Below are 27,712 nucleotides of genomic sequence, written 5' to 3' on the forward strand. Positions count from 1 at the left end.
TCTTGAATTTGTCTTTACATTAGCATCCCATAATCTCCTGCACACCAGTATCAGGTTTAAGAGAGGAATGGGCAGACAAATGTATCATTTAGAGTTCTATTGCATTGAAAAGTGCTGTCATTTTATATCTATGTACATTCATGAAATTATAGTCACCTGAGATGAATGGTCATGCTCATCATGGGCGAAAATCTGACATGTGTACAACAGTCCCTCGATGTCATTCATCACTTCACCACAGTGGACAGGTGAACGACCAATCAGAAATGATGGCTGTGCATTTCTATTGAGGAGAGCACAACGGGGTGCTTCTCAGTCATCCCACCACTTCTGCTCTGGTCCAGGATTGAAAACATTTGTTAACAAATAGCAAATGACTTGTAGGAAATCCATTCCAGGTTTGCTGGATCACCCAGCTTCACTGATAAAAGTGTATCAGCCTTTAATAAAGCTTAATAAATCAGAAATATTATATACAGATCTCGTTTATTCACAGAATCACAAAAGATTGTTTCCAGCAACATTTGGATGTCTATATTAGATGTCTATAGGAGGCTCAACACAGGTGCTATTTTCATAGTTACCCCTTTTTTAAAATAACCTTTAATAAATGCTTAAACATTATTACATTCTAAACTATAAAGCAAAACTTAGAAATAATACTAATAATTATAATTTAAAAAGCTCAATAATTATTTTTTCATTAACTATCAACATTTTTAAATTCATAAAAAAGATTGGCACATGGCATTAGCTCCATATCTTATGACAAAATCTCCATATATTTAATAAATTCTATTTTGATTTGTAATCAAAAAAAGAAATAAATGTCATGTTCATGCTATGATTACTATATTGGAGAAAGGTAGATTAGGCATCGGTAACTGAGGCTTTTTATCCCCCTCTGTGCATGACGTGTGACACTGTTTCTTGGATAAGATATAAACCAGTAAATTGAGCATATGATGGCTTTAATCAATCAATGAAATCCAAATTAGGCATGGGAATGATTTCAATTGTGACATTACAAAAACATAAAGAAGGAGAGGGGGAAAAAATGACAAGACATTTGAAATAATTCTGAAGGCAGATGGGTGTCAAAATGTTGTAGCAATAGACACCAATTATTACATTTGTGTGTATTCTGTGATTTAAAACATAAACCTTTATCGTTCCAAAACTCAATTTAGATTTCAAAAATATACATTTTTCCAAGTCTCCATTTGGAAGCGAACTGCTCACAGGATGCACTCAGAGACACCTACATAACAAAATATTTGCCATCATATTGCCAAAGTACCTGGTTGAATATCTATTGATGCGCCTGTTTTCCTGAATTACTTCCACTTTTCAAGACACAATTTTTTTCCATTGATCAGAAACCTCTCTGAGTAGCAATATGACTTATTCCTAAATCATAACTTTTGTTGAAGCAGGACCTCAAGATCCTTGGCATGTTGGGAGTATGGTTTTGGTTTTTTTTTTGTTTTGTTTTTTTCACCCTGCAATAGCTACGTGTGCATTTAGCTATGTATTGCTCTGCAGCATTAACTCAATGCAGCTGGCATCTGTCATAATAGAAACGCCTACCTTAATCTGTTTCTATAGAGGATGTCAGTACAAGTGGTACTGCATGGTGTGTATAACATCTGATAAATTGCTGTGTTAGCGTTAGTGGTATGCGAGGAGGGAATTCTCTTTGACAGTATAAAGAAAATGTTGGAAACAGGCTAATGAATATGAGTTTTTGCATATGCTAAAAAAAAACATTTTTATAAAATCAGTTCAATAGTATGTTTAGGAGGTAGCTACAAAACACCATAACTATTTAAAAAAAATGGTTTAATACCATTTTAAAGTTCTATGGCAAGGTGTCTTTTACATGTTTTTTGGTTTGTTTTTGTTTTTTTCTTCTTCATTTTAGAAGTTTAGGTTTTTTTTCGCAATTATAATATTTATGACCTCGCTCACCACTAGTTAGCACAACCTTTTACCTAGTTTGAATCCTTTTAACAGTATTCTTTCAGACGTGCATGGAACCCTGATTGTTAACAACTACTTGCTTTATCGTGGTGGTCAACAATCAAGGATTGTCTTCCCCAGTTTGTATCCTTAATTTCAATAACTACATACATTGATGTAATTATTAATTAAGGAGGAGATTTGCTTACAAACTATCCAGTTTTGTCTAATTTTGTTGTGTTTTGCTCCAGCTAAAAATTAGAATAGAAAAAAAACAAAATTGCAGCCCTGATGTTGGAGATGACAAACAAATAAAAGTATCGTAGTGAAGGATATTGGGCCAAACTCACAGAAAAAACTCTCCACATCGGGCTGTGTGTTATTCATCTGTCTAAGATTATTCTCTCCTGTTATCCTGCCAGTAATGGATCAGCCACATCAGAAGACTTGTTTTGGAAACTCGATGCCCTACAAACCTTTATTCGTGATCTTCACTGGCCCGAAGAAGAGTTCGGGAAGCACTTGGAGCAACGCCTTAAACTAATGGCAAGCGACATGATTGAGTCATGCGTCAAAAGGTAAAAGATTTTACGAAAAAAAAAATATTATGTTGTTTAATTGAAAAAAAAAATGTGCGTATGCTTTATGTCCAAGAATCATAAATGTATGATGTTTAGGAATAAAAAATATTTTGCTGCCAACTGTAACTTCTGCAGCGCAGAGTTGAATATGTAACACAGATCCTGGTTGATTGCATTTGGCAGTAAGAAGAATTTTCTTTTTTGTTTGCACACTTTTAACAAATAATTTCCTTTGAACCACTAATAGCAGGTACCGCTCGCTGCCACTCCTATTCATTCTTTATGGGGCTGCGGTGGGGAGAAATATTTTTAGTCCCCCCCAAGGTAGTGGTTCACTGGCATTAGGAAGTGGTTACCACATCACAACCTAACCACTAGTCTGAACATAAACTTTGTATATATTGATATGTAAATGGTGCCAGACATGATTACATTAATCTATACCCTTCCCTTGGGTAAATATTTAAAAGTTCAAAGTAAATGGTTGGCTTTTGAACTGGCCCTTGTTTACCTGACCTACACTGCCAGTGGTGTAGGTATTTTAATCTCCCCAGTATTGTCTTGGCGGTAGCACTGTGCAATATCACATGATTTTTGCATGTGTGCAGGAAGGTACTGAAAAAGATGTATTCAAGCTATGTACAGCACCCAGCCATGCCCAGCCACCATTTGTGCTCTGGCCACATTTCACAGAGAAGAACAGAGGCAAATGAAAATGGAAAGGTTTATTTAATAAGTTTCATAAGTATGTTAATAAAGGGTTGGGAAGTATAAGGTAAGATGAATATTAAGAAGAGGATACTTCTTTAGCTCTGTCTTAGGCTTTCCTGGAAAGAGAACATCACCATCCACAGTATGTCTATACCAGACACATCCTGCTTTATTACACATATTCTTTTGTGACTTTATTAGCAATGTGAATAAACTCATAGCATGGAAAATCTATAATATATTTCCCAATACACGATTAGTCAGGCAATGTCTTCCTGAATCACTAAAATTAGTTTCACTTGATTGCACTTAGTAATATAGTTGTAAAAAGAATAATCAAAGTCTAATTAATTTCTAAACAAAATGTACTATAACAACCTACAAACCAAGCCCCACAGTTACTTATTTTTGTTCAGCCTCTGGAAGATAGATGTTGTGTGCAGCCCTTTGGTGCTTTTCAGGACCACAGTTCAGTCTTCCTGCCTCTTTGATAAGTCTAGTTTTATGGCATGACTGATGGGCCACAAACTGCATAACTTGCAAGAAATCTTATGCAGAACCCAAATAATTATGCATTCCTGTGACATAATGTACAGTTTGGAATAAATGGTGACAAATGCGGATTGATTACTGGGGTTTTGCTATCACCCAAAAAAAACATAATCAGAGTTAAAAAGGCTAGGGTGGGTGACTTAGTATAGTGGTAACATCGTTCCCCTGGTCATGTGACAGTGCTCAGGTCTGATAATAGGCTGCTAGTCCCAGAAATATACACTGGGGACGAAGTGATTGTTTTTACCCAAAAGTGAAAGTGACGATGTTATGGACACCTGCAGAAGTGGAGAAGCAAGGAAGCATTGTTAGGTTATGTAAAAGGAGGTCCATAGACTCTATGACATTGCCCTGCATGGTCAAGAAGACATTGGGCCTGATTTTTTTAAAGCTCCCCATGAATGGAGAAGATAGACTATCATGGGAGAACCTGGGTCATTCAGAAAACCTAGAATAGATTTCTAAAAAAATATATATATATATATATTTGCTAATATTTGGCAAATATTTTTAATCCTGGGCTAAATCCATCCCAGGTTTGCTGATCACCTAGGTTTTCCCACAATGGTCTATCTTCTTTAGAGAGCTTTATTAAATCAGTGTCTTTTCCTAAAAAATAAATGAGGGTTTACATTTACAGACATTATTTTTACTAATCTTCTCGGTAATATCATAGCTCATGATAATATAAAAACCACTAAGTACTTAAAATGGCACAAGCTAATAGCATCATAAAAAGGCCAGCCATAAACTGCCAATTTCACGCCGTTGTTTTATTTGCAGAACTTTCTGATCCTGTTTTTTTGACCTCTTAAGATAGATTGCTATTTATTTTTTTAATCCACTCCCTACAGCGCTGAATGTTTTATTTACAGATAATGTTTAGTAATTAGTGTTCCCATATTTTGAATGGCCCAAAGCGAAAATATTTAATCCATCATTTATCACTAAGTGGCTAAAGAAAAGCAATGGCCCCTTTAATAGCTAACAGGCAGGCATGCAAAAAATAGGCCTTGAGAGTTCTAAAATATATTTCCTCCACACAAACAACATATATAAAATGTTATACTTTCTATCATGAAGTAAGTGATCTGCTTGGTGTTGTCACATTTTATGATAATTTACTTGGTCAGACAATATTAAAATACAAAATTTGCCATATTATCATAGCTCTTTTTAAAATACAATCATCTAATTTATTGTAAATATGCAAAAGTATGCAGACACTACAGGCTTTTTTTCCGCTGTCGCAAATTTCCATTTGTTTCTTGAGGCGTATTATGAATTTGATTTGTTAAGAATATCTGAAGACTTACATGATTATTATTGGCATACAAGAACAAGACGGCAATCTAGCCACTTGGAACCTAATTGAATTTAATCATGTTGGGCAGTTATCTGACAGCAGAAGCTTAACTTGTAATTGTTATATTTTCATTGGAAATAAAATGTTAAAACCCAAATAGCTCAACACAAAAGTGATGCAGTTATATTTTATTTTTAATTTATGTGTCTGTAATAAAAAATAAATATTTAACTGAGAGCAGTTTTTTTTAGAAAAAAAGTTTTCTGATAACATTTTTAAAATGTAATATTAATACTAAAACAGTAAAAATTCAAAGTAGTAATCATAATTAGTAATGACAAATATTTTAAGTAGTCAATACCAGTATATATGACTCATGTTTGCAAATTATGCATTTAGGTCATTCAAGCATTCCTTTGTGTTATATACATAATTTAATAAATTTGACTTGTAATATATATATGTAAAGAGGGAGAGAGAGAGAGAAAGATTGTATATAAAAAAATATGTTGTTAGGTCATCAATAACACAATGATTATCAAATATATCATATTTTTCTTTAGTTACCAAAATATTTTGTGAAAAAAAGCTCTATATTTTAAACATAGTGTGATCATCAAATGATGTAAATACAGATTTGATTCCATTGTAACTTGATCATAGTTTTGTGTAATATAAACCACAGAATTAGGAAGCTTTATTTCTTTTTTTTATTTTGAACACTCTAAATTAAGAAAATTGAATTGAGTTGAGTGTGAAGTGATCTGAAATGAGTTGACGTGTCGTGAAGGTAAACTTTGTCCGATTTACTGAAGTGAAAAGTAAAGTGGTGATGTTCACTTTAAACATCCAGTTGTGTTCAGTGGAAAAAGGGTTCTTCACATAATTGAATGTTCAAAGTGAATACAGATTCAGTCCACCTCCCTTTACACTTGAGTAACTCCTATATTCACCTTACTTCAATTCACCCCACTTCACTTTTTAATAACCTGGGCCCTTAAAACCAGAATTTAGGCTGTGTACTTGCAGTTTGCTGCAGAATTTTTATGTCGAACAGCCTCTCATTTATGTTTAACTGGAAACTTAGCCCTGGGATTATTTTTGTATACTTTATAAAAAATAAAAATTTCACAAGTGCTTCCAAACATCTGTACCAAACCAAGAAATAATATTACAAAATGCTTGCCCATCCCACCATCTCTAAATCTGATCTTCACTCTCTTGCCGCTTGAACTACACTAGTCAACCCATTAGAATCTAACACTTGTAGGATGCAATGTGATTACACCCTAAAGGGGCATACTAGTAATGTGATGGCCAGCTGGTCAAGCCACGGCGCACCACAGCACATCCTGATTTAACTTGCCAAACAGTAGATCGGAAGTAACTTGTAAAATAAGGTAATACTTGCCTTTCTAATGGCTTCTACGTGTTTTGGATCCTCAGCACCCCATTAGGCTCTATTGTTACTTCCAGGTATTGCTGTATCTCTACATTGTCCTAGTAGATGTTTGGAGAAACCTCAGCACCCAGCAGGGGACCGACCAGGTTTATTAGATACAAGTAGTGCCCACAGTTTTTTCACTCGCCCCCCTCAATAGCAATAAAACTTTAACAACCAATAAAAGATCAGCTTTCATCAGTTTAAGTAGTCTAATTGGTTGTAATCTGTTACAGTTTCCAATGATTCTTGCATGCTTTTACACCCTGAACTAAATTATTAAATAAAGTCTAATTCCTGTGAATAAAATATTTTGCTTTATTTGCTGGGGATAAAGCTTGTTAGTTATTGCACCCTCTGCCTTAACATTAAGCTCTTTGTTTAGGTTAGCATGCCATGAGCCAGCTTTACTGTACTCCAAAGTCTCTTGTTAGGATGGGAACATTTGTAAGAGAAGAAGGTTCACAAGGATTTCATCAAGGGCTTTTTGTAAGCCAGAGTAAGGAAACATTTGTGAATGGACCTCAGACAATTGAGAAATTTACACCTTAGTATACAGATGGTGTCTGTGATCTCCTTACTGTAATTAATAGCCTTAGATGGAACAGATAAAATGAGTGTAATTATTAAAAATGAAAAGAAAGAAATGTAGTACTTTTTACTTCAAAGTATACTATAATTATAAACCTATTCTTTAATTCCTTTCTGTTCACTAGCCATACGTAATATAACAGTTTTATATTAAAGCTCTGCAGTGCTAAATTTAAATAGTGTATTAATTAAATCATGTATTAAATTAAACAAGAACAATTCTATAGATTCTAGCAGAACTGGTAAAATGTTAAATATAAGGTAGAAGATCTCCCAAACTGTACACTGAGAATATTCTGTTGCCTGTTGGCAAGAGGATTCTTGCAATTATAATTGTGAAGATTGCTTATCAACACGAGCATTCAGCACTGTACTGGGAGAAAGAAATCCTATTTCCTCTATGAGAAAAATAGTGAAGTTTTTATTTACCTGCCCTGTGGTTTATTTTTCAGATTTAAGTTGTCTTGCAGAGGCACAACCTCCAACAGAATTTTTAGATCCGACACTTTCTGATGAGTTAAATGCCTTTGTCCCTTGCTCCCCCTAGGGGCTGGAGGTTTGAACCACAGTGCTAAGCAGACCCACAGTGGGCAGTAGGGAACAGTGACACATCTAAATTGAAGTAGTTATTCAAAATGTCATAGAAACAGGTTGTAAATCAGATTTAAGTTTGTGTGTTTTAGTTGTTTAAAACAACAACAGGGTTGTTTTCGGTCAACTAAGAAGCATAATGTAACAGTGGTGCAGAACTTTAAGAAACATTTCAGACTTTAGATGGGCAGGGAGAGTGGAGGAAGCCACATTGGCTTTCTCTGTTAATCTCTATACCTAAGTAGTAAAATTACAAACTACAGTAAAATGATCTCATAAAGGAACACCCATAGGATATAACGCTGGTGAATTATTCACCCCATTGGCATTCCTTCATAACTGAAAGGATTTATGTAGACTTAAACCTACCTTACTTCAGAAGGGCAAGCCCTACTTACCAAAAGCCCTTTCTTTACATATGCTGGGTTTGATTTACTACAGGAGTAGTGGCTTTTTACCTAACAAAGTACATGTTAGTTACTATAAATACACTATGGACATTTTAAATACCCACATTTGTGCCAGCAAAAATCCCATTATTAATTTGCCTAGCCAATTAGAAAAAATCATGTTATATTCATATATTTACTTTGTACAGTAAACATCTATGGAGGGGCCATGGGGGTCACCCAGACTGAAATCCAAACATGGCTGTCTTTGTTTATCCCCATTACCTGGATGTAGGGATGATTAGCAGTTTAAAGAACAGAAGCTAACTTTATTTTTGCATTCAATTCAGCTTATATGAAGTGAAATGGACACTGCATTTCTGGCAAGATCAACAGGTACTTTATGCTCTTGCTAAAAATGTGTTTAGCCCCCAAAATAAGAAAACAAATTCAACCACTATACCTGCAATATTTGACATTTTTTTTACATTTTTGGGGGGATACAAAAGTAATACAAAGATAAATCACAATAAAGGCCGTACAGAAACAGGATAGGCACATTAAGCCATAGCATAACTTGTGCAACACAATTGAATATTTGGCATTTTTGATTTTTGTGAAATGTAAAGTTCTATCATTTTAGGTAATTAGTTATCCCACGGCTGCAACTCACAATTGCACAAATCATCCTGATTGTGTATTAGCATACAAGGGCAGTAGAGTTTCATTGATCTCTCTTGTGATGTGGTTGTCAATGCTGTGAAGATATTGTTGTCTTGCATACAATGACTCTGAAATCTGTCAGATCTGGGTCCTCTACTTTCCCTTTTTATATTCATAGAGGGTCCCCCCTTCCCTATTAAAGCTTTAGTCTCAGGCACACCTATCCTCTCCACATGCTGAAGCTTAAAGCCCAGTTTGCACTTGATCGATTCCATTTGCACCCTGACTTTCCTTTGAAGTCACAGGGAGCAGATGGAGCCTTCATTGAGGCAATTAGAGCACCACAGGAAGCAAAAACCACCAGCTGCTCTCAGGGCTTGTATGTGCCCAGAATTAGTAAAGCACTTTCTAGGTAGCACCTCTGTCAGCAGACTAGAGGCACACACTGAGACACCGACACTCCTTGCATTCTGTGGATGCTGCTTACCCAAGTATTTCCCAGTAAGACATTACAATATTGATTCACATAAACCTAAAAATCCCAGTCGCTTTAAACAGAATGGAACTTTGTATGCTAAATATCCACCTTACATAATAATAAAAGTGCTAAACATGAAAAATATGTCTGTACATTGTATACAGTTTTATTTAGTGTATGAGAACATAGATAAATCCTAAAAAGGTTTACAATTTACACCTCAATTTTTATGTTTAAAGTATGGCAAAATTTTGGGTATTTTAAAGAGTAGCAGGCGATCCATGAGATCCTTTTCAGTTGTTTGTTTGGTATGTTCTCATGTAGTGTAGAAAGCCAGTGTTCATTGAAAAGATATGGAACTTTCCTTTGCTTTTTATTTTTCCATACGTGTATGCAAAAAGTTGATTTCCTCTTTGAGAGTACTCCTACAGCAATGCTTAATGTCCAATGTTGTGTATTTATTTTGCCCTCGGTTTGGCTCCCTTCCATTCTGAGAACCCTAGTGGCATTATAATTCCTGAGAAAATAAAAGGCTTTCTGTATGTGTGATTCTTTTTTTTTTCCACTTTCTGTAAAAGTATAGGGCACATCTAAAATGTAGTGAATGACGAAGTCATTGATCATTTGCAGCTTTTTGCTGTTGGACACATTTACTAAGGGTTATCTGCTTGTGTGCTTTCTGAGTCAAGTCTCTTTTGCTGCAGTTTGCCATACTATGTTTCCCATTATAGTGGTGAATTCATGTCTAAGTGGTAATCTCTATGAATTATCAGTGAATATTTCATCCACGATCAGCTGGTGCTAAGGAATTGCTGTTGATGAATATTATTGATTTTATGAGTGGTTCACTATTGATTTATGGAAGGGCCAGCTAACCTTGATCCTACTCTCAGCTTGCCATACATTATACATAGTTATGCTAAATATGTGCTATAGAAAGCAATATTGTGATGCCCCATTGGCCACATGGGCCCCATGTTTTCTGAGCTTGTTTAAACAATTTTGAAATGGAATTACTTTCACATTTGAGAATACAGTGATATTGTAAAATAGAAAATGTCTGTAAATCACTACAATCACAAAGATTTCAAATCTCCAACAGTTACCTGTGACTCTTTATTAAACACAGCTGGCACCAAAATACCCATTGTTTATTGTTTTTACAACTTGTGGGAAGATTATTGCTCTTTTGGTCACGTTTCCCTATACTTAAAACACTATATATTCTCCACCTGATAAAATAGAAGGTTGCTGGGAAGAAAGGTATTAGTGGGTTTGAGGGGGTTTCTCCACAGGCACAGGCAGTGTCTCAATAATTCCATAAACTCAAGCATTTGGAGCAGTCTTACAGATCTTTTTTCCACTAGGTCAGACATAATGCAGTTACTTTCAGTTCTTCCTAACCAGGATGTAACAAGTACATGCCCTGCAACAGTGGCTCTGCCATCTTGTAAATATATTTACCCCTTTACCAATTAGGGTACATGTGTGGAATGTTTGGGTCCTTCTTCCTTGGGAGGAAGATGGAGAGGAAAGTGGATCAAGTGACTTCTATGCTGTTAAGTGTAGGATAGCCGACTATATAAGCTTGGAGCATGAGTGGAGTAAGTTCTTAGTGAAAGAAGTAGAGTTTGCAGGCCATTTGGGGAGTAAAACTGAGAAGACACATGCAACAGCCATGTTGAGCCCCAGAATCAAAACCAATAACCTTTGAGCTGTTTTTGGAGTCCAAGTCTGTTGGTGAGGCTGGGCATCCACTGCAAAACACGCCCTAGACCTCTATTATCACCTGTCATTGTGTATTGCTATCCTGTAGTGGCATGGTCTAGCCTACTACTTTTACCTGCAGTAGAAGTGTTACACATAATACAAGGATACTGCTGACACACAAATCCACCTTGGGCAGAAACCAGGTAATTTAAATTATTTTATAAGACTCTCTATAGATAAGTTTTGAATTTCTCTTTTTTTTGGAATAAATAAGATATAAAGTGTCCTTCTGTTGAAGTGGAAACATTTTGTGTGCCTTTTGACTAGTGGCATTCAGGGCACAATAATGTATTTGGAGTGAATACAAAATATATACTGCTGTTCTTGAGGCACCTGACCACTTACATGCAAAAATAGAGTAAATATAACAAAAACACAACTCTTTTGGGGATATTTTCTGGCAGTGTTTTGATGTTGTCATATTTTTATTTTTAACAGGACTAGAATTGCATTTGAGGTGAAGCTACAGAAAACCAGCCGATCGACGGACTTCCGGGTGCCACAGTCCATCTGTACCATGTTTAATGTTATGGTTGATGCAAAAGCACAATCAACAAAACTTTGCAGTATGGAGATGGGACAAGAGGTAAAACTTGACTTTAAACTTTATTATCATGTACTAATCTGGTAGAAGCCTTCATTTCCTAGAGCCATCTCAACTAAAAAAGCACAGTTTTACCAGAAATAATTCTAGCATTATTCAGCCTCTAAGTGTGGACCATTTAATTGGAAAAAAATTGGATCAAATGGCTAAGACCACTTTTTTGCAGATCCCCCACCCCTCTGTAAAAAGCACAGTTTTTAAATAAAAAACAACATTTCCAGAGGAACTGGTAAAAGAACTGTTGTCATAACCTGGCTTTTAGCAAGCTCATCTAGGTAGGGTTGATATTACAAGACCTTCTCTCAAAGTCCTGCATGGTGTCCAAGTGACTTTGCATGAGATGTGGTCTCCTGATTGTACCCTGGATCCCAATGGAAGGCCCAGTGATATCACCCTAACCTGCATGAAGCAGCTTGAATCTGGAGCGTTAAGTAACTGACATTGTTCTTCGGATAAACATGTTGATGAATGTAACAGTAATTTTAAGCATGTGATCCCCTACAAATAAGTCATTCCATCAAGCAAAATAGTTGACCTTTTAAAACAGATCTAGACAATATTTCTTTTGTCTGTTTAAGGCAACGAAAGGTTGTGGATTCCTGTTTTTTTTGTATTATTGATCTATAATTATCACACCATATGTTGTGCGTTCATCCGTTGCATTTGTTTGTGTCTTTTACAAGTTGCGTCTCAGCGTCTGTCCTTTACATCCATGTGACTCCACAGACAATGCATTTCCTAGATTACTGAGGCCCTCTTGTCTGGCTTCTACCTGGCTTACAGATATGTCATACCTTGTGAAATTTGAAGGTGGTATTATTACTATACACTGACGCTGTTGTACAGCAAATTGTTAATGTTTACGGTTGTGTGATCCATTTGTGTAGTAATTTGACACTGTCTAAAGGGCTGTAATTATGTACAATACACACAATATCACATTCCCGGCTTTCTAATTCCTTCCTCTAGTCTGGCTAAACTTTTTATTGTAGCAGGTGCCAGTGGGACTTATGGTGAGAAATGAGTTAAAACCACTTCTATCATTAGAAGTAGTATATTTTTTCCTGAACAATTGTCATGCTTGTTGTGAATGACATTGGATCTCCCTTGTCTCACTTTGGATAAGTAAATTATTTTGTTGTGTTATGTATTAGGTATACACATTGATCATTTTTCTCTTCCAAGGATTCATGAAAGAAATAGTTGTAAGAAGACTGTAGAGATTGGATTTTTAAAATATTGTAGTCTTTACTAACTAAAAAACGTGCAAGCAACCTGTAGATTTGTATGGTTTTTTGGAACCCAGTGGCCAAATATATAAACATTTAGGATCCATTGGACCTGCTTTATTAAAGCACTCCAAAGCTGGAGAGGATACACTGTCATCATTGATGCTGGATGCAAACCTGGAATCGTTCTGGTCCTGGATTGAAAACATTTGCTAGCAAATAGCAAATGATTTTGAAGAAATCCATTCCAGGTTGGCTGGATCACCAAGTTTCACTGATGAAAGTGTATCCTCTCCAATCATGTGGAGCTTTATTAAATCAGGCCCATTGACTTTAACACATGTTCATTGTGGTTTAGTAACCAAAATGCTACCTGCACCATCATTCTAGTCCCTCATAATATGTTGGACCGGGCTGGTGTGCATAGGTCCTTAATGGGCAGCCCAAACACATGTGAAATATCATACATTAAATGATGCAGGTTAATGCAAAACACCGGTCTGTACAAGGGGGCAAACAGACAATTAGAACTAAGGGGACAACCAGACAGAATTTAGTTAAGGTGGCCAACGTCTATGCCACAATGTAATATTAAGTAATGCGTACTATTTAAGTTGTACTCCTGGCAGATATTAAATAACACAAGCAAATACAGTTCTACTTGTATGCAAATTAATCCTATATAAGTATCTGAATTTTACTTATTGTCACCTTGGAATACCCTGTATATTAGCTCTGGGAGAAAGAAGGCACCACTATGAGCCCATTAGGCTATGCTTAATGCAAATTTACAAAGAAAATGCTGGCTAGTAGAGAATAACCTTAAGGTTGACTACTGACGCACCTCCGCTGTCTGGTTACACACTGGAGGCATGAAGGTGACTTAGCAGTATAGATCTTACTGCAGCAAAGAAAATGCAAGTCACAATTTTGGCTTTAAAAAACTGAAACAGAGTAAAGTGGATTTTTTTTCAAATATATTAAATATATTATTATTATATGATATTATAATGATAAAGAGTAGGTAGAAGTCATTACAATACGCGTGCCTTAGGGGCCCACATTCATGCACATAATGATTGCGATTTGTATATCAAGCTAGCAGATGGTACACTGATGTTCAATGTGTATTGTGCGATTCTAGTTTGCTGTGCACAATGAACACCCTTCTGTTCCTATAATGTACATTATGGAATGCATGTCAACATTTTCCTAAAAATTAAATTAAAAGAATTGACCAGCTCATGAAGTAATGGTTATGTTCCAAGCTAAACTGCATATTGAAAACCTTTGTGTACTGTTGTAAGTAAAACTATAAGTATTTATCCCAATATTTATTCCAATCACAATCATGCCTGTACACCCGTTAGGTACTTGTGTGTACAGGTATCGTTAGCATATAGTTCATTGACAGTACAAGTCTGTGGTTCAAGTACAGTCTTCTATATTGATAGCTATGTGCCCTTATAGTTTCTAAATAGTATGTGTGTTCAAAGAGGTAAGATGGACACTAAAACAATGCAATTATATTATTAATTTAGGCATACCATCTCATAGCTATATATATATATATATATATAATTGTATTTATTTTCTTGCTTGTTTAGCAAATAAGCCCATTGCATGATAGCATATTATAGTTTAGTTGGGGGTTGTATATGGTTGGCCACTTTGTACCATTGTTCATTTTATTCTAGAAGGTCCATGTTAAAATATTCCTTAACAATTTACATTCAGCTATTTAAAGTGTAAAAAAAAGAGTAATGTGACATATTGCAGTTTATCAGTATTTTATGTGGAGGCTGTATTTGTGTCTTATTTTCCTTTTATTTTTACTCTGTGATCCTACCAGTAACACACTTCCTGTCCTAAGGTGACAACTGTCATTTACTGTATGGTATCTATGGTGTTGTTACACCCAGTTTTTTTACTAACTCAATCACCAGATTTAAGGACTGTTAATCTGCAATATCTAATATTTTTTAAATTGAGTTCAAGCAGAACTAAACCAATTTTAAAGCATGCAGTTCTTTTTTTACAGAAGGGACAGGCTATGTCCCTTCGGCAATATAACTTTATATAACTTACCTGCCTGTTTGCAATTATGTATGCGCAGCTTAGAGTTCAATCCTGGTATAAGCTGGGTGCCAGGAATGACTGCTGGTCACTGCAGCCTGGACAATCAAAATGTCTGAAGATCCCAAACCCAGAGGAGGACCAGGTGAAGATGCCAGCACTAGAATGAAGAGAGATGAGTTCACTTAAATGACTATAAACAGGCAAGTTTATTTTATTGCAGAATAGACCTAGCCTGTCAAATCTGCAATAAAGAACATGCCTGCTTGCAAGCAAACTTACACCACCAAATAGTTTGACAAATATTTGAATACAATGTCGCCCATATGTCCATTCTATCTCGGCATTCTACGAAGGGTACACTTACTGCAAGAAAGTGTCACTCAAATTAACAGGGAATCAGCCTAACGAATGTGTTGTGAGAAGCAGTTCTGAGGTAATGCGGCATAATGGAAAGTGACAGTTGCTGTGGTATGGTATTTTTAAAGAAAAGCTGAGTTGATAGACACATGAAACACATGGAAATTATCAGTGCATAAGTTACTGTCTCACACTGAACTATGTTTTGGAGCAACTTTGAAAGTTGCCATTTTTCTTTTAATTAATCTGATGTTGTGACCCAATGAAACACTGAAGAGAAGTTCCTAAATCAATACCAGCAAAAAATCCAGCACATACATACTCTCATATAAACACATATTTATTCATAGCTGCACATGTGCATGTACCCTACGGTCTTCCTTAAATAGCCTGCTCGAGAGGTTTTCTATCGAGGGAAATTAAGGTACAGTGTGGGTGTGGAGTACATAGAGTTAAAAATACAATACCATGGAACAGTAACTTGGAGTACATCTGTATAGGTATTATTGTGTGACATCAAGCAGACCACATGCTGAATATCTTACAACAGTTAAATTGTGGGTAAGCACAACATATAGTGAACATGCCAGGAATGGAGGGGGCAGAAAACAGTAAGAGGTAATGCACATTTTTGTGCTTTGAAGTATGTTGCATTAAGAAGCCTATTAAAAATTAATGCAATGTTAAGGTATGTCAGGGCACAAAAAGAAGGACAGCTGAAAATATTTTTTCAGTATTCGTAAAATGTATGTAACTCATGATGTGAGAAGCAGGCGCTCTGTGGGTTGGAAAAGGTTGGCGACCACTGCCCTAGCTAGCATACACAGCTTATTATAGGATGCAGGGATATGCCTGGTATCCTGGCAGCAAAAAAACTTTCATGAAGTTCCAAATAGGGTTTCTACATTCTGCCCTGGCTAATCAAGATGGCCGAAGACCCGACATCCGGGAGAAGACTGGGTGAGGATGGTGGTGCTGATGGAGCGAATTAGTGTAATTGTAAAAAAATTAGATCAGGCAGGTAAGTTTATTTTATTGCAAGAGGGTCATTACATGTCCCTTCTGCAATACAGGACCCGTCTAATCTAATATTTTAATTTGGAAGGTTTTGTTAACGTTAAAAATCGCCATGGCAGCCAGGCACATGACACTTTTGGAAGGAGAGGTCATCAGTGGCATCAGCCTCCATGCTTCAGTCATGACAGATGGGCTTTCTCATAAGCCATGTCAGCATACCCCGGTTAGTTCAGTTTTCCATATTTAACTTGTCCCCGTGTATAATTTATGTGCTTTAGGAAGACTTCTGCTTTTACACAATTAGACTAAAGACACATTTGATAAAATTATCATATTAAACAAACTCAGAAACATTTGTTATATTTGTATAAATTAAAAGACATGAAAATAACTCTTACGAAATTACTTTTGTCAACGTACTGTAATTTAAATGATGACAACAGATTGTTTAATACCACCCACAAGACGGAAAATTTGTTTTGCATTATTTGGAATATAATTTGCATCTCATTATATCTTACGATTGGAATGTCTGGATGCTCATGGAAAAATAGAAAACTTTTAGTAACTAAGTTACTTTCAATTTGCAAGCTCTACTGAATATATACTTACATTTGGAAATAGTGAAAATGCACATTTCTCACAGCCAATTTATGGATTTTATCTAGGGAACCAATGTTGGAATAATGGATTTTTGGTAACCACCAAATGAATGAAGAAAGAGCCAATCACCCTTCCTTTAATAAATAACAGCAACAGCTTATATATTATTATTATACTGAAGCAGGAATTGCTTTAAACTTTAAAAGTGAATTTAAAGTTCAAATTAGTACTTGTACTTGTACTAAAAAAGAGTACTTGTAGGCTTACCCCAACCACATATTTAGATATGTAAGTGTAGAGTATAGGAGATACAGATTCAAAATGTTTTAATCTATGTAGTATCTTATTGACACCAGATTTCTGTATTGGATATCTGAAGCATTAGTTCACCATTAGGCTCAATCTCTGAAGCATTAAGTTCAACAATTGAGCTATCTAGGTGAGAGAGGAATTCTTGTTTGAAGCCTGGAGCCGCACCATTTCCAGTCTGGACTTAAAACAAATAAAATATTTAGAAAGTTTGTAGTTTAAGTGGTTACCTTGTTTGGCTAATTAAAAAATGCAAGCTTTTGGGATGACTTCAATACCTTCATGTAGTTCAATAAATGTGTACACAGTTAAATACAATTTATACCAATATAACAAATATGTTACAAATCCAAGTCAATATAGGCACAATTCATGAAAACTTAGTGATACAACATACTCACAACACATACTGTATATATAAAGAAGTAGCATCAGTGGCAGCATACTCATAACATTAGTATATATATAAAGAATTAGCATCAGTGTATGTTTTTCACCCACTGTGCTTTGTCAAGACATGATTTCACTTTATAATTACACACTGTTTTATTGTTGCTTTTGAATGATATACCCTTAGTTAATGACTTTAGTAATCTATGCCCTAATGCACACTAACATACTGAAAAAAAAATGTTACTTTTATCTAAATTTATCCAACATTTTTTTTACCATAATAGAGACATTCAGAAAGTATGGGCAGTCTCTTAACCCAAAATGTATACAATATCTAGCCTCAGTGCACAACTAAGTGTAATTGTAGTAAAAGTTCTTATATGATAATACAGAGGATTGGAACTCCAAAAAATATACTATATTTTTTTGTGGGTTCAGTCACCTCACGTGCTGGCATTTAGTTATTCACGCTCCTATATCCTTTGACTATGCATATCGCCTGCCTAACCAATTACTAAAGTGTCTTGGGATGCTGCAGCCTTACTCCAGTTACAAGGGGTGGGATACTAACCATAGAAACACATATGCAAAAGACAGAGGAATGGCTGATTGGGTGGTACATATACCTTGAAAATAATACATGCACTGACCTAGAGTGGAAAGGATAAAGCGAATATAACAATGTACGCAAAGTAAACAATCCCTACACTTTTTTTTTTAAATCATTTGACTAAAATGTGAATTAAAAGTTTGGTTTACCAGACAATCTGCAAAAAAGAGGGTAAACTTTTTATAATTTGTATACATTACTCAAGGGGCAACAAAAAGTAAAGTTTAAATACAAAAGTCCTGAATTTTAACTGCTGGCATGCTATGTTGTTTGGCTGTTCCAAGGAGATTTCTAGAAAGATTTGTTGTCAGTGGTTGTAATAACTATATCAAAGATGTGTCTAGGTGCTAGGTCTAACCTCTTATCCATGTGTCCATGCGTCCTAGATAAAAATCTGCCCCTGGCCAATTCTTGCCTTTCAACCTTAGACTTGGCAAACGTGTTCCAGGTCTTTGGCTCTTACTTTACAACATTATCCTGAAATATTCAGCATTCCTGTTTCTGGCTACCGTTGCTCATGTACTAGGGTCTCGTACTCTCCATTACTCAACCATAAGCCTTTACTGATCATTTAGGTTTGTGATAAGTTTAATGTATAAACTTGTTTTAAGCAAACACTCTATCATTGTAATTAATATTTTCTTTTGAAATTTTAAAGAAAAGCTAAGAGCATTTACTTTTTGTGAATTTTTTTTATCTACTGATTTTTTTGTACTCACATCTCTATTCCGATATGCCATATCTTAAACGCCCCTATTTTCTGTAGTTTAAAATGTAATTTGATAAAATCGTGTCTGGCTGCTTTACAGTAATCAGCACATCAATATACTTATACAAACAAACACATTTTTTATGGCCATTTTTTTACAGCTAATATCTAAGGTCGGAAATATTTGCTAAAGTAAACTTTTCAAGGTACTTGTGCCTATACAACCAAACCTAAACTGTTTATACAATTTTAAAATTAGGTTATGTTTGAAGAAATAATTTAACAGTATACTTAACATTTAACTGTACATTACATGAATACTTGCCTCCTAATCAATACCTATATTTTAATAAAGTTCTATTATATATGATATATAGATCACCACAGTATGATTTATTTGCCTTGGTGGTTTTTAATAAAAATTTGGATACATTTATTTACAGGTTAATCCTTTGGTTTTCGTTTTTTCTATTATATGGTAAATGATTTATTAACATAAATCAAACCAAAATTTGGAGATAGATACCTATGGGACTTCTACACCTAAATTGTTACAATATGTATTTATTACAGAAACATTTACGTTTTGTAAAAAGGAAAATAAAGTAATGAATGTTACAATATATAATTTAATATTATTATATTAAAAGAACATTATTTCTAAAAGTACAGATTCCGTACAATACTCTACTGTTGTACAAGAGTTTTTAATCTGCTAATGAATTATTAGGAATGTATCATTAAATGTAAATATATTAATAAATATCATTTTTACAACAATTCGAAGCAGCTGAATAGGAGACAATCATTCACCACAAACGCTCTCCATTGGCGCTTTCTGTTTGTTCTCTGTTGTGTAGATGGAACATTTTGCGTTTCTGATCATAACAATAATAACAGATACATAATTAAACAAATAAGCAAAGATCAAGTCATTTCCTTTCCTTTGATATTAATATTCTAGCCAAGTCAATTTGCCTTTGAATAGACAGAAATGAATGTCTGCTGCATTTTTTTTTTTTTTTACAGCAAGCAAACAAATTCTTAGAGAAAGGTTTTAATTGAAAATCATCTGCATGATATGCCTGTCAATACATTTCACACTGTATTATTTTGCACAATTCTAGTCATTATCATTTTGCTAAAACCCATAATTTATCAACTGTATGTTAACAGCCGAGCACACTGTTAGACCTGTGGTACTTGACACGGTGGTGAACTGTATCTTGTTCTGAGATATCTGCCTGGAGCTTTGGAATTTTCTGTGGGGTCTGTTTTGCGGCTCTGTTTATTGCCGAATTACAGTCCCTCTGAAAGTCACTTTTTCCCTTAGTTCATATGGCGTCCAAGCAGCCAGTAACAAACACACTGTAATACCACCTGTTGTTTGCATCATTATAATTATTTCAAATCTGAATTTCCTAATTATTGTGTTTTTCATGAATATATTATTGCCATTTTTTTACACCACAATTATCCATGACAGGTTGCTTGCAAAAGCGAAAATAAAAATAAACTTTTCATATGTACATATCATAGGAAGTGCGAATTATGCATTACTAGTTAATTAATGCCTTGTGTCGGTCAGCCGCTTGCCTGAATTCTTTTGTTGTCTCTCTAGTATTTTCTTTTTCTATTTTTCCTTGAGAAGCAAAGCATTCTATGGACGTGTATTTTGTTTTTACACCTATCTTAAAATATTCACTGCAAACTCTGTAAAAAGTAGACTATGGGCCAAAGGTATTAGAAATACATAAAAGATTTAAGAAGCCATATTTGTTACTTGCTATTTCCTTGTAAGAATTGCATTAATATTCCCTTTGCTTGAATGGAGGAGAAGAAAATAAGTGCATAGACTGTTCAAAAAAGTAGTCTTCCTAGGACATTTGAATACCAGAAGGGTTTTTCTGGACTTCCCTATAAGCTCAGAAGGGTATATAATAAGCTGAATGAGCTTCTAATCAGCACCTATAGATTCATTACTTATGAATGCATTTTGAGTGCAGAACTAATTGTAAGCCTGTTACTTTGCCAGATATCAATGACATCCGTGACATACTGACCAAAGTCAGATGGCAATATTCTCTGAGGTATATAGGATACCTGATAACTCTTACTACCTCCTATAGTACCCCCTATACCTCTGTTACCCATCCATAGTTAAAAAAAAAAAAACAGATTGCCACTTTTACAACTGCATATTTTTAAAAAATGTGTCAACGAGCTTTGTTTCTTGGCAATCAGATTTCTTTAAAATGGAGAATAATGATCCCATAATGCATTAAGTATTGCCACTTATAAGTGATTACCAAAAACCTCTATTCACTTAAAAGGATTGATCACTTGATTTTGTAAGTAGTGCTTTGTGGCAGTCAGGAAAAAAGTAGTGATCAGGATGTTCATGTTTGAAACCAACACCACCATTTTTCTCTATTTCCTTAGGGTATCACAATTGTTGGAGAAACACACATGGCTCCTTGACTTTTATTGTGGCTGCCTACCACTAATTCATGGCAGTCGGGGCAAAAGGGGTGATCAGGGTGTTCGAAACAAACAGCACCTTTCTTCACTTTTTCCTTTGAGGATTACCATTGACAAATGAATGTGCCCCTATGTTTCCTTATTAATCAGAAGGCCTAATACCCACCAGTCAGACAGCTTTGGTCTTATTTTATTTCAGATGATCTTTTCCACTAAAATCACCCTAAATGTTAATCTTACTGGTCTTTTATATTTATTCAACCAAATAACATTTACATATCTAGATCTTTAAAAATCTTCCTGACATTCATGTCTCAATCCATGGAAAATACGTGTACATTGTAAATTTGTGGTAGCCATCCAGAGACCTCATACTGTCACACTTCGGCTTCTGGGTTGTCTCAGTTGCATTATGTCCTATTCGATTCAGCAAAGCCTCCTCCATAGATTTCTATAGGGTTAACTAATTCAATATGCATTTCGCATAACAGTGCTTAAGTAATGGAAGCAAGCTGTCTGAATTTATTTTACAGCAGCGGATTTTTGTGTTTCCACAACAATAGTAAGCCTAATTCACAACTTCAGACCTATCTCCTCCTGACCCAGAGATCAATTGGTCTTCAAACTAATATTTGTAGTATGGCTTTGGCCAACCAATCCTATGATATGCAGCTCTGTGCGTCTAATGTTTTTTTTAAAAACCTTTAGCCAGAAATGTAAAGTATATTTAAAGGCTATTTTGGAATTGTAAGGAGGGTAGGAACCCCTCAGCAGGCTTTTATTGCTGTTTCCCTGCCAGGGAAATTCATTCTTTATATTATGTTTGCCCCAGTGATTGGGGCTCAATGTGAGGTCAAATCCACCATTTTGAGTCATCAGAACAGGAATGGAGATGAAATCTACCAATGGGAACATTTGTTTGAACAACAACTTTCTAAGAAAAGATTTCATCCTTTTAGAAATAATTCCTGTCACTTTTAGATGTGAACTTAGGGACATCTCCCTATCAGGACACACATGGATTAGAAGGTGATTTGGATTTTAACCATTTCCTAAAAAATTTACTTTAGATATATTTTACCTGAAAACACCAGAAAACCTTTTTGAAATATATACTAGTTTTCTTAATGATACACTACTAATATAAGGTCTAGTATACACAAGCAGATCCACTGCTAATTTTACACTTGACCGATTATTTTCCAAACTGTATATACTTTAATAAATATTTCCAAGACTGAAAAAGATAGAGCAGCCATGTAACCCTAGGCTTCCTCCAAGGGATCCTTGAGCAATCATCAATTTGTGCCCATCAGTTTACTGACACCAATGATCTTTTTGGCTATTTGTAAGAGTGACATTCTTCCCACTGGCCAGCACTATATGAGTCATTCTTCCCACTGACCACTACACTAATGTAGTGTGATCTGTGGATTTAGGAATTTTAGCAGGGGTTCCCTGAAGACCTGAAAGTTTTTTTAAAGGTTTCCCCTCGTGTTTAAAGGTCGAAAAACACCGAGATAGATTATCATGGGTGAGCCTTGGAAATTCAGTAAACCTGCAACGAATTTGGTCTAGGATTGAAAATGTTTGCTAAAAAAGAAATCCATTCCAGGTTTGCTGGATCCCCCAGGTTCTTCATCCATTATAGATGAGGTAAACCACAAGTCAAATGGGGCAGATAACACTTACAGATATTTTTGTAATTTTGCAAAACGGCCGTTTCAAAAAAAGATTTACCTTCTCCAGATATTATATCTGAGGCCAGCAGAAAAAAAAAATAAATAACTTTGAAATCGTCATGACCTTTAAAAAAAAAGCCCTCATTCCAATCTACAGTCTTTTTTCCTCCTTCTTATGTTTTCATTTCCTTAATCATTTTGTTTTACCTCCATTGATTTCTGTTTCATGTCTCCTGCATCTTCCTCATTATTTCTGTTCCCATCCATCCGAAAGTTTGCTAAACAGTGGGTAAGTGTGTCTAACATTTTCAACTGTAATGTCACCCCTCACTCCCCAATGTATAATTAGCATTTATTTCAGTTTTTTTCATCCCTTCTGTCAACATCCGCTTTGTTTTGACTTAATTAGCATTTTAAACAGACATTAATGCAAACAAGTGAAAATGAATGTTCAGATATATTTTAATTACCCCTTCCTTTAAATATTGTATCTTTTTTAGTGCACAGCTTAAAGGACGAATTTTAACTTGACTTGTAAAAATCTGTACTATGTTTTTTTTTTCTTTTTTATACCTTTTGAATGATATATTTATTCAAGGTTACTATGTATGTTTACAAAAAGGATAGTCAGGTTAATTAACAGTTTATTTTCACAGCTGATACTTTTAAAATTAAAAAGTAAGATAGGAAATTTGTAGTCCCAAAAAGACTGATTATTCCGGTGTCATTGTTTATTCAGTGTTTTAATATTTTGCCTTTTTACTGTCTCCCTTTTTAGCACCAGTATCATTCAAAAATTGATGAGCTAATTGAAGAAACAGTTAAAGAAATGATAACACTTTTAGTTGCAAAGGTAAGTTTTATCACAGGTACTATAAACAGTGTTAAACATTTGTGTGTTAACTACTAAATAATTGTAAAGACTTCTTATTTGCGTACCAATATGTAAAATCATCATTTGATTTTGGGTTAAAAATATATTATTCATTTAATTATAATTTGGCTGCTTCTTATTTGCGTACCAATATGTAAAATCATCATTTGATTTTGGGGTAAAAATTTATTATTCATTTAATTATAATTTGGCTGCTGAAATATGTTTGTATGTACATTATAAATAACATAATAAATGAAAAAAAATATACCCTAAATCTGATTTACTAAAAGAAGTGAGAAAGTTGGGAGTTGGAAAAAGCAAATTCATGTTCACTTAGAATACCCAGTTATGTTCAAATGAACACAAGTAAAAATGAATTAGCTTTTTGCATGATGGGATATTTAAGTGAATATTCCCAACTCTAATATGATTCTGAAAAGTCCACAAAAAGAATCAGTGTATTGAGATACGTATACAAAGATACAGCTTTGAGGTAAAAAAGTAAGCCATGTCATACAGACTGCAGAAAAATTATTTACATGCAGTTGCCATTGGATTTTCATTTTAGGAAGAGAAGAAAATTCCAAATACAGTACTAATTTACCATGCTGGTTTTCTATGGACAAATAAATAAAATTACAGGCACTATAGGTGATATATAGCACTATATGCTGCAGGTGTGTAATCAAATCTTTGGGTAGATGGCTTTGAGTATTGAGAGTCGTACCAGAGGTAACCCCTATTTTTTTTTTGTTTACCTGGAATTGGCTATACATATAATATTATAATCTTACCTAAATTGTAAGCAAACATTTAACTAATTCTCATAAATTATCCCCCAAATAATTTCCCTTAAATTTGTGTTTTAGTACATTGTACTAATGGGCCACTTTACAATATTCTAGAAGCTGTTAAAAATTATAAAGAATATTAGATGACCAACAAATCAATTAAAATTACTTGAATACACTATTTGCCTATTTAATTATACTTGTTTTTTTTTCATGTGATTCAGAATTCCATTTATTCTTTTGGCCTATCTATCCTTTATTACAAAATAAGTAGAGAAGATAGTGTGATATAATTATAATATATTTTACTGATCTCCATGGCTGTTTTGTGTGCAGAGGCCCTTTCAACAAATATTCACAGACATATATAAATATATATATATATATATATATATATATTCCAAGAAGCTATTTAATTTAAAGCTAATAAAATCACTAACATGTCATTGGATTGTAAAAGTAACAAACACAATTACAGTAAATCTATACATAGAAAACATACAAAATCAATGCAATTTTTATCATGAAAATTCAAGAGCCCATGGGAATTCAAGAGCCTCGCTGACATTTAACCAAAAGCTGTTTTACAAATCGTTGGTTACTATTGCTGTATTTGTACTTTGTTTAACACATATATGTTTTTGTCCCCATTAGTTTGTGACTATTTTAGAAGGAGTACTGTCCAAACTTTCCAGATATGATGAAGGAACCCTATTTTCTTCATTTTTATCATTTACTGTAAGTGAACTTAGTCAACTTGTCTTTCTGTGTCCATACTATACAAAGATTAGTTATATTGTTCTGCCTATGTTATGAGTTAAAATTTTAAAGAAATTATATCAAAACAAGTTAAAGTGCATCAAAATAAATATAAACCTACAAAGTATTTACCATTGCCTATTATGTCAATGTTTCTTTTCATCTGTGGAAAAGGTATTGTTTATGGTCGAGAATTATTCTTAGATAATGGTGTGTAACAAAATACAGTTTTCTTTCACACATTTTGCTGAAACAATAGATAATTTGTTGTTAAGCTTCATCAAAAGCAAGCAACTCATTTTGGAAGCCATAAATTCAACCATCACATGAGAAAAGCTCACTTTTGGAGGCACAAAATTAACTGTAAACAAGAGAGGTTTTATTTATGCATTTTTACTACTTACTATGTATATTTGTGCCTTGTTATTGTATCTCCTTATATCAAGAAAGTGATTTTTAAAAACAACTCAAATATCTTTATTCTTTTAAGGTCAAAGCAGCTTCCAAGTATGTGGATGTTCCAGTAAGTATAATATAATGGTAATATTTTATATATGATTATAATTTTTGCTGTTTGATTAATATCAGTTTTCATGTTGTATTCTCTGCCTTAGAATTTATCTTTTTTCAGCTACGGTATATCTTGGTTTTCTTGTATGCTTTTAACTCTTATTCTGGGAATACCTGTTAAAGAACAGTAGAAAATTTGCAACACATTCAATCTATATGTAACATATTAAGCAATTCTTATTATATAAAATTTCTTAGAAGATTATTCTCTTGTAATGGGAAAGCAGTGCAGTTAGGTATATGGATTAAATATTTGAAAAAATATTTTTACAAAAAACGACAATAAATCAGTTTTGTCAGAAAAAAAACGCTTATACCAGTATTATGAGTGTTACATGACTTATTAATGAAATTGGCTCTTACAGTTTATAAATAAGGTACTTAAACTTGGTAAGAAATTTGCATTTAAATTGAGGTTAAGCACATGAATATTGACTGTAAGATTTAAATTTCATGGTTAGCTTTCAGAAAAGTACAATACTTTAAGTAAATTCATTATTTAAACTGCTGTACTCCTGCAATGACTTCTGGCTTTGGTACTTGTCTAAAGAACCTTCTAAATCCCCCTATCTAGAGCATGTTAGAGTACGACAATAAATCTGCAAAGCCTTTGAAAAAATGCAAAGATACGGGGAAAAAAAACTTTAGAATTTACATGTGCAGAAAACATATATGAGGCTTTAAAGATCGGGTTATTTAAACATGTTAGATTTATCTAATAATAATAGCAGATTTATTTGTATCTGTATTAACAACTGGTGATATAATCAAATTAAATGAAACCTAAAGTAGTAACATAGATTTGCTAAATCTAACAAAATGTTAAATAATGGAGAGAAAAAAAGCACTGTTTATTGTTCATATTTGTATAAAATCTATGTAAATGCATGCAATATATATTTAAATTTTAAAACTAGCAATTATTTATAAACCAAAGTAAAACACAGTAATGGTTTCTCTCCTCAGAAGCAGAACTTTATAAACAAATATCACTGGGTTTTCTATCAATTAAATACAATTATGAGATCTTAAATATTATATTACAGCTGAATTTTAAAGTTTTCATGTATGATAAAATCATAAAAGATTAGGAATTATTCATGTCTGCTTTGTATATATTAAACTAAATCGTTTAGCTGATACATATATTAGGAATCTTAAAATATTTCCCCAGTTTATTTAAAAATTGGTATTAAATTAACATATATTAGAAAAAGAACCCAAATATTATTATTATAATATAATAATAATAATAATAATAATAATTAGAAAAGTCAATGGATTTAATAATAAATGTACAAAGCAAGACGGAAAATGCAAAACCTTTCAAAATGCTAAAGTGCAGCAACAATTATTCATACTCATTCTCTATAATCCAACAAAAACCAACATACTTGTTTTCACATTTTGCAACAACCAGAAGAATTATTCATTATTTTTTAGGATATTTATTTTAACTATTTTTCAGTTTTTGCTGTTCTAAAAAGAAGTCTCACAATACAGCTGAACCACAAAGCTTAGTTTTTACAGGTATCAATGAGTTAATAAAATAGGATATGTGACCGACTAAATCACAATCACCTAGATTGAGTTTCGAAGGTATTTTC

The 27,712-nt window shown here is 34.0% G+C and overlaps 1 protein-coding gene across 29 annotated transcripts in view; it reads left to right on the top strand.

Moving 5' to 3' along the window:
* CADPS (calcium dependent secretion activator) overlaps positions 1-27,712 on the top strand; it is a 286,962-nt gene that overhangs the window by 224,969 nt on the left and 34,281 nt on the right. For 17 of the 29 annotated variants that reach the window (XM_072420831.1, XM_072420822.1, XM_072420834.1 and 14 more), the window contains 6 exons: positions 2,385-2,540; positions 11,474-11,621; positions 23,383-23,397; positions 23,887-23,961; positions 25,431-25,514; positions 26,026-26,058. In XM_072420831.1, the coding sequence (XP_072276932.1) occupies positions 2,385-2,540; positions 11,474-11,621; positions 23,383-23,397; positions 23,887-23,961; positions 25,431-25,514; positions 26,026-26,058 (511 nt within the window). The remainder of the gene's footprint in view (positions 1-2,384; positions 2,541-11,473; positions 11,622-23,382; positions 23,398-23,886; positions 23,962-25,430; positions 25,515-26,025; positions 26,059-27,712) is intronic. The other 12 variants (XM_072420836.1, XM_072420824.1, XM_072420827.1 and 9 more) reach the window with 1 other exon arrangement.

Source organism: Pyxicephalus adspersus, chromosome 8 (assembly GCF_032062135.1).
Source record: "Pyxicephalus adspersus chromosome 8, UCB_Pads_2.0, whole genome shotgun sequence".
In the NCBI taxonomy this organism is placed as follows: domain Eukaryota; kingdom Metazoa; phylum Chordata; class Amphibia; order Anura; family Pyxicephalidae; genus Pyxicephalus; species Pyxicephalus adspersus.